Raw genomic sequence first — 13,703 nt, 5'->3', positions numbered from 1 at the left:
ACGTGAAGTTTTGGAATCTGGGAAAGAACAAGAGAATATGGGGATCCGAAAAGATATTTGGATCCTGAAAAACTGTAGCCATATTTCCTCCTATAGATATTGCCTTTGCAAAACTTGATTGGAGCAACTGCGTTTCAACTTAACTTCCTTCATTTTTCGAAACTTTAGTTTTCTTAAGACTTTCTTCGAAACCTTCTTAAAAATGGCTTCCTCTTCTTCCTGCCCAAATTATTTCAATTTAAATGATACTCCCACAACAACCAGTGACGCCAAAGTTTGGCGTCCATCCTTTGTATCCCAAAATCGTCATCTCACAGTTAATGATTCTGTGATGATGGATGATGCTACTGCTGTCATAGTAGCTAGGAATTTCATTATTCCAATGGATGAAATGTTGTTGACAGGAAGATCTGAGGAAGAGGCTATTGATGACTCAATGGCTTTTAGCATTCAGAGTGCTGCTTCTGTTTCTAACATGGCTGATCGTTTGTGTGCCAGAGCAAACGAGGTTGAGAGGTTAATAACTGAAAATTCGTCTCTCCAAAGAATGCTTCATGAGTCTCAACAGGAGGTTGAGAAACTTAAAGGAGAGAATAATGCCTTGTTGAAACTGGTGAGTTCGTACTCTGTTGATACACTGAGAAGGCTAGACATGCTGCAGGTCTCCAATGAAAGAATTTTGGGAGACCACGAGAGGCTCATGGCTAAGCTTAAGAGGCGTCGTCCTCTTCCTTCAGAGGCTTCCAGAACATAATGTAATTTTATAGATTTTACAGGGCCTGCACCTTCATTGCAGGTGGAAAAAAAAAATCTATCTGTTGTATGTTCCTGTTATAATAATTGCGCACATTCTTAAACTTGCACCTGTGGTTTTTACGTCTTTTCAAGATGACGGTTTGGAACCTTGTGCCTTATAGATTCAAATAACCACATCGACTCTCCCAAATTTCATATTTCAACGTATGGGAGCCCGGAACTTTTGGCCTGGGCTAAACACAAACTCAGAATTTATTCACCCTTTTCAAATGGACATGAAATATGAATTGAGTAAAAGCCATGATAATATCACAATATATTTGGGTTCATGAGCTTCCGGCCCAAATATAACAAAATATGTGGGGAGACTCAATTCATCATTCTCTTATGCCAAAGAAATATGTGGCGTACCACAATTTGCAATAATACCTTAAGGGTTGTCCATTTAATTGTTGGAACTTCAGGTTCTCAACACTTAGATTTTGAACCTCAAGCCAAAATCACATGTTCTCATGGTATGGACATTTTTACAATTTTCTGTACATATTTCTGGACTTCAAACTCTTACATAATTGTCCATATCTTGAGGAACTTCTGGCATCTCATTTAATTGCTCACCCATGAGTTTAAGGAACTGCAGGTTCCCTTTTGAATATAGTGACGGTTTACCCAAAATGGTTAATATTTATGTATATGTCACTATTCATATATCCGGTACTATTCATCAAGTCATGAATACGTATCTATTCATGTGGACAGTACATTTGCCAGTACAGTTATCATCTATGTGTACGGCATTATGAAACAATACGGTACTGTTACATCATTAAGGAACCCCAGGTCCTTATTTACATGTCAGGGATCAAGGACCCTCAAGTCCAATCACATGTTTACAAATATAGTACCGGAGAGACTGCCAGCTCTCATTTTAACATCATCATCAAGGATCTTCAAGTCCTAATGTAATTGTATGATGAGGATCAAGGAACTTCTGGTCCTGATCTGCATACTGTAAAAACTCATCATACAGCACAATTAATCCATAAAATAAATTGCTGGTAAAAAAATTACTGGTATGGACGATAAACCCGCACCATATTTTAAATAAATGTAAATGTGCGGTAAAATAAATTCATAAATTAAATTGCTTGCTGTATGGACGTTAATCCCGCACCATACCTTAAATAAAATTAAATGTGCGGTAAATTAAATTCATAAAGTAAACGTGCTTGTATGTGCACTAATTCTGCTCCATACTTTTAAATAAAAGTAAAGGCATGGACGATAAACCCGCACCACCCTTTTAAATAAATACTGTCGTATGGGTAATAAACCTACACCATATAGTAAATAATGTACAGTAAAGTAATTTCATAAAGTAAATTTCATAAAGTATGAGGGTCAATTCCACATCATACTTTAAGTAAAAGTAAATTTGCGATAAAGTAAACGTGCTTGTATGGGCACTAATTCTGCTCCATACATTTAAATAAAAGTAAAGGCGTGGACGATAAACCCGCACCACCATTTTAAATAAATACTGTTGTATGGGTAATAAACCTACATCATACAGTAAATAAAATAAATGTGTGAAAAAAGTAAAGACAATTATTTGTGGGTTCTTATCAACACCACGATCAAATAGTGTAATATTGTTATACTGATATATTAGTGAAAGCTAGATATATCACGTTGGCTTTTCTTCTTTCCACCTGCAATCTACACTGATCATGAGTATTAAATTCTGTAGGTATTTTAATAATGTATTTAATTGAAGGAGATAGAGTGAGGCAGAGTACTTATCCCTTTATTTTGGTGGGTGTTTTTATATGTGCAGCAGAATAGCACAACCCATGATATGTGCTGCTGTGCAACTGTGATCATGCGTGGGTGGGGGCTGCGATCATGCGCACTCGACAACATATCGTGGGTGGGGGCTGTGATCATGCGTACTCGACAGCATATTCTCTCCACCACAGCCATTGAAGCCCAAGCCATGAAAGTCCACCCGATGCCCAAGAAGCGCAACATCACCATCCAATACAACTCAAGCAACCGAGCATCCTTAGCCTCATGAACCATAACCTTGTCTTCCATAGCCATATAGAACTTATCCCCAGAACCATCGTAGGTCACCAAGCTGGCCTCCTTCCCCAACATTTGTTGCTATCGTAATCGACGACCTCGGAGTCGGTGACGGACCTCGAGTGCTGCACTATGGACCGTCCGATCGAGTTGATCCAGTCCTCCTTCTCCTTCTCCGAGTCGGCGATGAAGTACATGTTGTCGGAGCGCGTGAACAGCTCGAACGCGTACTGCTTGTTGAGGACGTCCTCGGCTCCCTTGACTGTAAGGCAGGAAGCCACCGGGATCACGCCACGTGGGCTGGAGCCGCGGGTGACGGTTGAGTCCTTGAACCAGAAGAGCTTGCCTTGCTTGAGCACGAACCAGTGCGTTCAGGGTTTAACCAGAACTCCACTCCGTTGTAGTCGTTGGGCTTCTCCGTCTGGCCCGTCGCGGCTCGCCATAGGCTCGCCATCGGACTTTGGGTCAGGTTCGGGCAGAAATCGACTTGGATGGCGACGGTGTGGATGCCGAGGTCGTGGCGGGAAGAGAAGTCCCGGGAGAGGAAGTTGAGGTCGCCGGAGCGGAGGAGGTAGGAGGCATGGGAGAGGTCTGATTTGGCTACCATGGGCATGCCGAGGCCGTTGGTAGAGCTTGTATGCGAGGAAGATCAAGATGATGATTGATGAGATTGGAAGTGCTAGTTCAGAGAGAGCCATGTTGATGGAATGAAAATTGAGGAGAGCAGCGTTGTATTGGCCCAACAGCATGAGCCATGGATAAATAAGCTGCTATCTTTATTCTCTGCCTGCGCTTTTGGATCAGTTTTTTTTATTTATTATTTTTTTTTTTGAAGATGACGATGAACTGGGCGGAGCATGGTTTCTGATTTGCAAGAGGGATCGAACAAATCTATGAGCAAACTTGGTTCTGCAGGATTTGATCGAATTTCCCAGCTGGTATTTTAGAGATATTCGTGCTGATAACGTGTTCTAAAACTGGAGGAAATTGAAGAGAGAGAATTAGGAAATTGAGATATGGAAAGTAGGGAATGTTTTCTCTTCTCATTGTATCTGTGTTTACAAAGGAAGGGTGTGAACCCTTTTGTAGGTAAAGCCTCTTCCCAATTGGAAGTGGGCTCCACCTTATTATTTACAACACATCTCAAAACTGCTGATATTTTGGTGTTTTGAGTGCTGCTTGGTTTATTAAAATATGGTCAATATTTTAACATGACAAGCAACATATAATACGGTTATTAGTGTATTTTTGTAACTTAAACTTGCTAAACAAAGCATGATGCAACTATTTAGATCTCCATGTCTATATAAATGGTACAATTGTCCCTACATATTTGAATGACGTTGTACACATTTCACACAGTTTTAAAACCCGCAGCATCGCACGCACTCCTTTACTATTTGAAATCACCGTTCCGCCCACCCAAACAGAGCTACGCTCGATGAAATGAAAGCAGGCGCCTCTCTGAATTCTGGAAATGTGAAGAACCACCGGCACAAAATACACACCTGACATTAAAATGTTTCATTTTATCTTCAAAACCTCTCTCCATCTTCAACAAACCAGAACCCTGAATGCCAATATCAGATCCCTCACCACTCTCAGCATTTGTGACTACCCAGCACTCACAGACTATCTCACAAACACTTTGGCTTTCACCCCAGAGTCAGCTTCTCAAGTCTCCAAGAAAATCCATGGTAGACCCCCCAACAATCCCTACCCAGTCCACTCCCTCTTCGAACATTACGGTTTTACCCCTACCCACATAGCCAAAATCATCACCATATGCCCATCCTTCCTCTGGGCAAACCCAGAAAAAACCCTCAAGCCCAAGCTAGACTTTCTCGCCCAAAATGGCATTTATGGTCAAGACCTTGTAATCACAATCACCAACAACCCCAGAATTCTAGAGCGGAGTTTGAACAAACAGATTGCGCCCTGTATTGGGTTCCTCAAGAGCTTTCTTGGGTCTGCCTCGGCTTTGTTGTCGCACTTTTCGGTCAAGCGTGGTACTGCGGTTGTGCTCAGATTTTCTGACTCTATGGGCGCGAACGCTGAGACTCTAAGACAACACGGTGTGCCTCACAGTAACATTATGAAGATGATCGCGTGCCAGCCAGGGATATTTTCAAGGGATGTTGAGGTTTTCAGTAAGATTGTGAGGGAGGTTGAGGAACTGGGTTTCAATCCGTTGAGCATGATGTTCATCTATGGCGTGTGTACGCTTTTTTCGATGACGAAGGACAAGTGGGTTTCAAAATTTGAGGTGTTGAAGAGTTTTGGGTGGTCGGAGGCGGAGTTTCAGGCTTTGTTCTTGAAGCAACCCCTAGTAATGAGGTCGTCGGAGGAGCGATTAAAGAGGGCATTGGACTTTTTCATGAACAAGATGGGGTGGGGCACTTCGGACATTCTCAAGTACCCAGTTTTGCTTTGCTTGAGCTTTGAAAAGAGGGTGTTGCCAAGGTGGTCGATACTTCAAGTTTTGATTGCCAAAGGTGTTATAACCAAGAGCAAGAAGACTACTGCGAAGGCATTTATGCAAACTGAGGACAAGTTTGTGAGCGAGTTTGTGAAGGGATATGAAGAGCATGCCCCTGAACTTTTGGAGATGTACCAAAAAAAGCTCCGAGGTTTATGATATGTGACTCTGTTTCCTTGCAATGAGGTGGGAGCTTTTATTTTTCTGTGCAATAATTAGGTTGTTTATTTATTGTTATTGGTTCATGATTTGGTTATTGAAGAACCTTGACGGGATTATGGTTTCATTTGCTTTTATCTATATTGGCAATTGTTTTAATTCAATATATGTTGTGCTTTCATAGTATAATTTTCTGACTTAGTAATAAGGCAATATTTTGTTTTAAAAAGCTGAAACCTGATTAGTGAACCAGTTTGCAGACAGACAAAAACCTAATGAAAGCATTTTTGAAGTGTTTTTCCTTTTCCTTTTATTCATTTACTATGCATTTCTCTTTTGAAATATGTCATGGTGTAAAAAAGAAAAAGCATGTCCTTGGAACGGAACCATGCATTTATCTGATAAAAGGGAAGACTACCATTTGCTGTTAATATGTTTTTTGCTAGGGGAGTTGGTAGGCGGTCTGCCTATGTGGTTGTCCATGTTACTGTTCGAAGTCTTGATTTGCTTGGCCATGCAAATAGACAGCTGCTGATAATAAGAATCTTCTATTGTTGGCAGAGTATTATTTCTGTACCAGGAATGCTGTAAATAACCTGAAACTTGACAATGCGCATGTGTGTCTATTTTTCTAGGGTGTATATTGAGGAAAAGGCATGAGAACTACTAGCACTTTTAGATATGATTTATTGGATGATGGATTGAAATTGAGGATGAGATGACATGAAGCTACTAGGCCTGGCAACTTATCAGTGGTGAGTGAGCTGATTTTCGGTTCTTTTGGAAATGCCTAATGGTTCTTGCACTTATTATGATAGAAGCTGGGAGATCTCATTGGTTCCAAAGTCAATTCCTTATTTTTGCTTTTCCCACTTTTAGTGGGGTGTGGGGGATAAATGATCTATTCTATTCTTTAACAGTATTTTTAATATGTAGATGGAAATCAGGAAGGAACATGTAATGAGAAATTGGGGTTGTGACTAAATGTGATGGTAGAAGAACGAGTGATGCTTTTCTTATGGGACAAAGCCAGATTCTGGGCCTCGCTCCAGGCTTCTTCTGAGTTCCCAGGCTTCCCTTTCTTCCCTCTGACTTTGGATTGGGAAGCAGCTAGTTCTTATGGTTTGGGTCTGTTTTCAGTGTGGCTGTTCTGCTGTTTTGTTGTTTTTTTGTGGCCTTTTGTAGTTTGATGGTTGTTTTTTAATGGACAGCTTGTTCACTTATATTGTACTTCCCCCTTTCGTTCTTGTTCAATTTTTCTGTTAATGTGGATCATTTCTTCTGTATATAGCTACATTATTGCCTTATTACTAAGTTTCCCCTAACATTCTTTCCTCCTTTTAGGGTAGGTTGGATGGCTGGTGTGGTCCTGAGATTGGTCATCAAGGAGTTTGAAGGTTTTTCATGGACCAATTGCTTCTCAGTTCCCACTGTATTTGTTGTGTCAAAAGAACGTGATGGTCACTGTATTTGTTTGAAGGTTTTTGTGTATGTTATATTTTTGGGGCCTCCATTTTCAGTTCCATGTTATCTGTGTAATCACTATGACTACGCCTCCAATGTGATGCCTTTTCTGATACAAGAACAAATGGGGAAATCCTGCAAATAGGAATTCTTTATATGGCAGACTTTTTATATTTGGTTTCTTTTAACTCATCAAAAAATAATAATAAAGGTTTTCTTACTAGCTTTATCATCCTTCTCACTTTTGCAAACATTTCTGAATATCTAATCATTATATGTGAAGGAGTTTCATTTTTTTTTTTTTTTTTTTTGCCAGATGTGAAGGAGTTCTTTTTAAATCCGCATGTTTTTATGCAGTTGGTTTCGACCTGAACAACAAATCAACGATGAGCAGCTGGCCTACTTCTCCATTCATGACAGGTAATTGTTTTTCCTTCTAGTTTTCCTTCACCCATTTATTGAATTTTGTATTTATCAAATCATTTTGGAGATTCCTGTGCGTTTGGATATAAAATGCTTCCTTGATTTTTATAAAAAAAATCGTCCTATTTGGTCCTCCAAGTTTGCCATAAGATTTTACTTTTGAACTTGTTGCTCTATTGCTTGCAATTCTTTCTACTCTTCTGGCTTCTTCTCTTATCAAACAACATGGAAAGAAAAAATATGTGGGGTTCTTTCATTACACCACCTCATGTATGGATACTTTCTTTTTCTTGGATGAGTTGTTCTGCTTTTTGAAGTCCCTCTTTAAGTTGTTGTACAAGGTCATCTACTTAAGCATGTAGTTAGTTTTGTTTCAACTATTCAGCAATCTGATAATCATTTACGGTATTGTTCAATTAATTTAAGAAATAGAGTGCCACGCTTGGTTGGTGGTGAAGACATTGATTGACTAGTAAATGAGACCCAAATTTCACGTCACCCTCAACTACAAAATCTTGCAATATCAAACCTAACGTTTACAAATCATTTCAATGCGGCCCTTCTGTCATTTTGGCTGTTATTTCTTCTCAGTATTTCCTCCGTAGCTTGGGTGGGTCTCAATTCTTTTGTGATGTATCAACTCATGGACCCATGTCTACACATCTGAGGGCATTTTATGTTAGGTTTGATATTGCAGGATTTTGTAGTTCAAGTTGCAATGTGAAAATATAGGACATACTTGAGTGGTGCAAAGTGTCTGATATTTGTATGATATTTGAACAAATCTGCTTGTTGCTGGCCAGTGGCCAATAATTATTGCTTGGATTTCGCAGGTCTTTCCTTTCAAGGAGGTTTCAAGTTTTGGGAGTCGAGGAGATTTCATGTAGATGTTATTGGATCTTCAAAAGTCTTTTGATTTGGATACCAAAAGTAGAGAAAATATTGACAATCATAATCTGATTGAAAGGAGTTGTCTGGCTAATCCATGATATTGCCCTTGGGGGGTTTGTAGGACACATCTTTTTGTTCTAGGCAGATGTTGATGCTGATGGACCCAATGGAATGATTCGACCTTTGAGGGGCCGAAAGAATGGGATTGGTGAAACACTTTCCTATCAATTTACTCTTTCCCTCTGTAGTCTAATGGAACTGGCAGAAAAATAAATCCATATTCCTATACCTTCCAACAAATGGCCAATAAATTCTCAAATATACATGCTCTCTCTCGAGCTCCAAATGAAAGCTAGCCAATCGAGGAAGTGGAGTGCAAAGAAAATTTTGATACCTGTTTGGGATGGGCAGATTATACCTCGTTCAATAACTTAAAAGTCGTATCCTTTAATAAAAAAAACACTTCATTAATCAATCAAGTTAAAGAGTAATGCTAGGCAGGTCCTACCCCTATTAGGGATGTGGTCTCCCCAGAATTTTTCGTAAGTTATTTGCATGCCAGACGTTGAAACTTGGAAATTACATATTCAACGAGAGAACATAGCTTCATGAAGACCAGCTTAACGGCAACTTTGAAGGCCTAACCACAATTTAAAAGACAAAATCTTCACGAAAAACAACCCTATTCTACATGAAGTTGGTTGATTTGGGGTAGTGGGCTAGCTTAAGGCACCGATCACTGAAAAAACTCAATGAGATGCTTATTAGAGGAGGCAGCCGTATACAAAATTCTGCTTAGTCTTAACAGTGAACAAATTGTTTGATCTAACGATTAGAAGATAAATAAATACTTTGAACTTGTAACAAAGTAGTTAACATATGCTCTGCAATCATGCTCATACTTTGGTTAAGAATCTCAAGTACAACCTATGTAATTATACTTGCAAATTTTCCAAATATGCGTAAACATCTGTTCCATGATGTTATGACTTGAGTTATAAGTACCAGATTGGATATAAACAAATGAATTAATTCTCATCATAGAACACTTCTGAACTTACGCTAGGCCTCTGTTAAAAGTTCATGATTATGCTGGCTTTGAATTCAACTTCAGCCAAAAAATTTGAATCAATGATGACATGTAAGAATGCATACTAGAGATTAAACCATCCCTATTTTTCTGCATACTAGCAATCAACCATTGATAGTCCGACAGAGTAGAATCAGATAACGGCTCCAAAAATTCACACCTTGCCAAAATCTGAGGTGGAGGTACTCCTGCAACAAGGTTTGTGTCCAGTCTTGGCTTTCCCTTGATGAGCTCATTCAAAACTTTTGGCGGAGCACTATCAAGAGCAGATGGGGATGCTCCGGGGACTACCTCCTGCTTAAAAGGGAGTGCTCGAGCAGTTTGCAAGCAGAACTCTATCCATTGATGGATGAGCGGAGATGGCCCTCTAACTCTCCCCCCAATTCGATTTGTTTCAAGTTGAGAGACAGCAGGAATTGCCTAGAAAAAGAAAAAAATATATAAACTTGACATCTAGGAGAAGATATCATATAAAGGACGACTTAAATTTCTACGACAACATGAAGCAGGGTGTACCCATAGATCAGCCCATATACTAGCTCCTGATTTGGGAACAATTACTGCAACATTAGACATGCGTTTGGCAACAGGAAGAACATCACTGCTCCACCCAACAGCCATCCACACATCTCCAACCCCAAATGCTTTTAAATAGTGCACACTGTCAAATAGTCGGACCTACATAAGGCCAATGAGCACATCATGATACAAATTAGAACAGAGCAAGTAACCTTCTGCATCATTCTGACAGACTTTTTTTCGTTTTCCTAACAATTCTGAGACATGTTCACCACATGAATTATCATAAATGTTTCAGCCACCACTAGAAATACCCCTACCTAAAGTAGAATAATTTTGAGCCATAGCTCTAAAACTGACTCCCATTACCCAAATTTAGCTCCAGATTTGGCAGTAATCTACTTTTTCAGTAGTTTATCAAGAGCCTCTAACTTAGATAGTTTCTCTCAATACCTGTTTTACAAGTAAAGCAAGATTTTGCCTGACAGCATCTTTCCCACCATCAACTTGCAAATGGATGTCTTTTGTGTTGTATGATGCTCCCATGTACTTCAAAACTGCACCAATAACCTCTCTAGGAGAATCAACCATTGAAATCTTTCCTGCAAGTTCAGGTCGCCATAAATCTGCCCAGTCCTGCAATGCCAACTCTTAGAATGTTTGTATTTAAGACAACATTTAGTAAAAACCAAAACATGCCAAATACAAACAAAACCAGTTATTCAGAATTTAATGTAACTCTCAGCTTTCTTTAAGCAAGTTCCATCAGGTAACCTTGCCAAACCACTATAGCCCTTGAATCAGTTTCCCAACTTCTTTTTTAATATTTTCCCCTTCTCCATGGCATATCATGTGTATCAATGAAATTGTTAAAACTCTCTCAAGGAGAAAGAAGTATAGCATAACAAAATAACTTCAGAGACATGTTACCTCTACAGGAGCCAACTTATGCTTTCGGAATTTAGTTTTTTTGTATGCTATCACCATGCAGCCCCAGCGATATGGAGCAGCCCATACTTTACCATCAGGATCAATTCTCCCCTCAGAGTTCCTGCGGAGATATACCTGATACCTTTTTAGCAAAAGTAAAACGCCATAAAGCGATTCTTTATGGAACAAAAGGGCATTGCCAATTCGAAACAGTACACCAAGCAAAAGCAAATGGTTAAACAACTTAAGGAAACATGCACAATAAAACTCAAGAAGTTCATAGAATTAACTGATATTGACTAAGAATGGGTATATAACACACTGTTGACGGGAGGAAGACAACAACACCAGCTAACATATATTGATTCTGAGGTCTGGCATGCCAGTTGAAACATTTAAGCAGGTTTTCAATCCACATATCATCTACATGTATATAGTACCCTTCAGAATATGTGTGATTCCGGAGTTTCCAGTTACACAACATAGATCTTAGAAATCAGGGCTTGCCCCTCTTCGTAGCTCATTTAAGATTTATAATAAAGCTACTGATATAATCCATCACATGGATGCTACTAAAACTATAATAAATTTATCTATTCCTCTGATTTCTGGTCAAGAAAACAAGTGTTGCAGTTCAACATGACCTGTGACCTTCAATAATTTGGACAGGACAGACATCAACATAAAATGGCATAGCTGGGCATAGATAGCATCACTTAATGTGTAAACGGGGGATCCACTAGAACACACTATTCAGGAATCAGGAAACAAGAGGACACGAAAGAGCAGTTGTATTCTTACTTTCCATCTGTCACTCAATCCTTTAAACCAGTCCTGGTCTTCTACCCCTTGAATGGGTTCAATTAAAGCCTTGTTAATGGCATAACTGAGCCAAGAATCCCCAACACTAACGAGGTCAGCTGCTACAATAGATGAAGGTCCAACTTTGCCTTTGCTAAAGGCCATTGACAGATCAGAAAAGATGCCCTCAAGACTTGCATGGGACTTCAAGTGAACCTTTGATCTTTTTCCTTGAGATTGCATGAAATCCTACAGGTCAGAAAGCAAATTAAGTTATGAACCACGCATGTTGCCTAAACTCGCACAAAACCAGCTACCCATCAAACCAAATACTAAATTCCATGTCATATGACAAAATACAGAGAAAGAAATGCGCCACAGACCTTAACCCATGAAGGTGGAACAGAGCCACGCAGAGCAGCAATTCTCAAAGGTACAGTCAAAGCATATGTCTTAGACTTCCAGACTCCAAAGGCTGCTTCCAACTTGCTATCTTCTGACCTTTCCAAATTGCCAGATTTACCCTCATCACCATCATCTCTGGCTGTGCTCATCAAATGTACAATCACCAAAATTACAACAATCACACTTACACTAAACAGCCCGCCCTTATTGTTATTGATAAAAATAAAAATAAAAACTAAGTCGGCTGCTTTGGGAAATTACCTTGAGCTGTGTGCTCCTCCTCCAGGACCGCCCCAGGGTCGCCGAGAGGAAGAGGCGGACATTGGGCCGAAGCGGCCCAACAGCAAAGCCCAAGCCCAAAGAAGAGGGCGGCAGAGGCAGCAAGCCGAAGCAAGGTCTGAGGCACGGCAGAGGTGGGCTGCTCCGGCGCCGGAGAATGTGGAGTGAGGCTGAGGCTACAAGAGAAAGAGAGAGGCCTATGACAGCGGAGAGTTGGTTGGGATTTGGTTGAGCGATGGAGGCGAGGGAAGAAAAGGGTGAGCTTATTAGGATTTTGGGGAGATGAGAGGTCAAAGGGGAACGAGATGTGTGGTGGCACCAATGGAACGACACAAGCAGCAGCAGCAGCAGCCATGGAAGAGAAATAATTGAACTGAAAAGGAGTGACGACGGAGGGAGCAGAGTTTCATATGATCCAGGTAGAGAGTTATTTACACTAACAGCCTGAAGTTTTCGGAGTTTTTATAAAATTCTCTAAGATTTCAGAAATTACATGAACATCTTCTCAAGTTTAAAATTGTTTTCACAAAATCTCTTTTCATTGACTTTTGGTCTAAAAATTAATATATATATATATATATATATATTCTCCAAATAACAAAGTTGGCCTTTAAGATTAGATTGCATATATATCATTGCAGTTCTGATCTCTTGGACCCTTTATTTGTGGTCACTCATCATTGGATGTAAATTCAACGGTTCACTCACTATTTCACTCCTTTTAAAAAACTTTTTTGAACCATTGGATTAATATCCAATAATGGGTGACCACAATCTTTTGGACTCTTGTGATCCAAGAGATTGGGACTGTATATCATTGATGTTAATTTTGTTATTTGCATAAAAAAAAAATTTCAACAATGAAATCATCAATTTTTGGACGAACAATCAACGAGAAAGAATTTTGTGAAAATATTTATAAAAAAAACCTCATAGAGTGGTAGTATAAATAATTCTCAAGTAGCACTTGGAACATTTGGGGTTTATTATGTGGAAAGATCAGGACATTGAAATTTGAATGGTGACGTTGGTGTAGTGGAACAATCCTTCTAGCAGCTCAAATTTTTCTCATTGGTGGAGTTTTTTTTTGTTTTTTGTTTAGAAGGAGAATTCATTCATAAAACCACAGACGTAAAAGAGCGACATGATACAGTGGCCTCGTTAAAACATTCCTAGGACAAATCCCAGGAGAGGAAAGAGTACCACACACGTCATGGACTAACAAGAGAGTCCAATTCAAGTCACTTTGGACCATTACAATAAAAGAACAAGTCAAAAACAAAACCTAACACAAAGACCTCCGACGAGAACCGCAACTAGAGACCAACACAGAAGACCCACATGAGAGGACCATAGAAACCCCAAACAGTAAAGCCACAGGAGAGGACCGCAGAACATCTCAATTGTCAAAAGAAGCCTTTT

The 13,703-nt window shown here is 39.6% G+C and overlaps 2 protein-coding genes and 1 pseudogene across 29 annotated transcripts; 1 reads left to right on the top strand and 2 right to left on the bottom strand.

The window, feature by feature from the left end:
- Positions 2,795–3,311, bottom strand: LOC18786703 (annotated as a pseudogene).
- Positions 4,199–8,553, top strand: LOC18787191. Of its 28 annotated transcripts, none has more exons than XR_002270483.1 (6): positions 4,199–5,506; positions 6,115–6,234; positions 6,416–6,607; positions 6,829–6,876; positions 7,260–7,363; positions 8,200–8,553. XR_002270483.1 is itself a non-coding variant. In XM_020558434.1 (5 exons), exons 2-5 carry the CDS (start codon positions 6,469–6,471, stop codon positions 8,280–8,282), a joined length of 333 nt encoding a protein of 110 aa, XP_020414023.1. In that variant the 5' UTR covers positions 6,115–6,234; positions 6,416–6,468; the 3' UTR covers positions 8,283–8,553. The 28 variants fall into 28 exon arrangements, 5 of the variants coding, with proteins under 5 accessions (XP_020414019.1, XP_020414023.1, XP_020414020.1 ...); XR_002270481.1 differs by having other exon boundaries at positions 6,829–6,967; XR_002270487.1 differs by having other exon boundaries at positions 6,824–6,876; positions 7,301–7,363.
- LOC18786151 lies at positions 9,106–12,759 on the bottom strand. Its single transcript, XM_007220590.2, has 7 exons — positions 12,264–12,759; positions 11,981–12,141; positions 11,598–11,846; positions 10,797–10,931; positions 10,320–10,502; positions 9,864–10,025; positions 9,106–9,767 (listed from the first exon to the last, which is right to left on the bottom strand). Exons 1-7 carry the CDS (start codon positions 12,634–12,636, stop codon positions 9,345–9,347), a joined length of 1,686 nt encoding a protein of 561 aa, XP_007220652.1. The 5' UTR covers positions 12,637–12,759; the 3' UTR covers positions 9,106–9,344.

Source organism: Prunus persica, chromosome G2 (genome assembly GCF_000346465.2).
Source record: "Prunus persica cultivar Lovell chromosome G2, Prunus_persica_NCBIv2, whole genome shotgun sequence".
Lineage (NCBI taxonomy): Eukaryota > Viridiplantae > Streptophyta > Magnoliopsida > Rosales > Rosaceae > Prunus > Prunus persica.
This window is presented reverse-complemented; position numbering and strand designations above follow the sequence as displayed.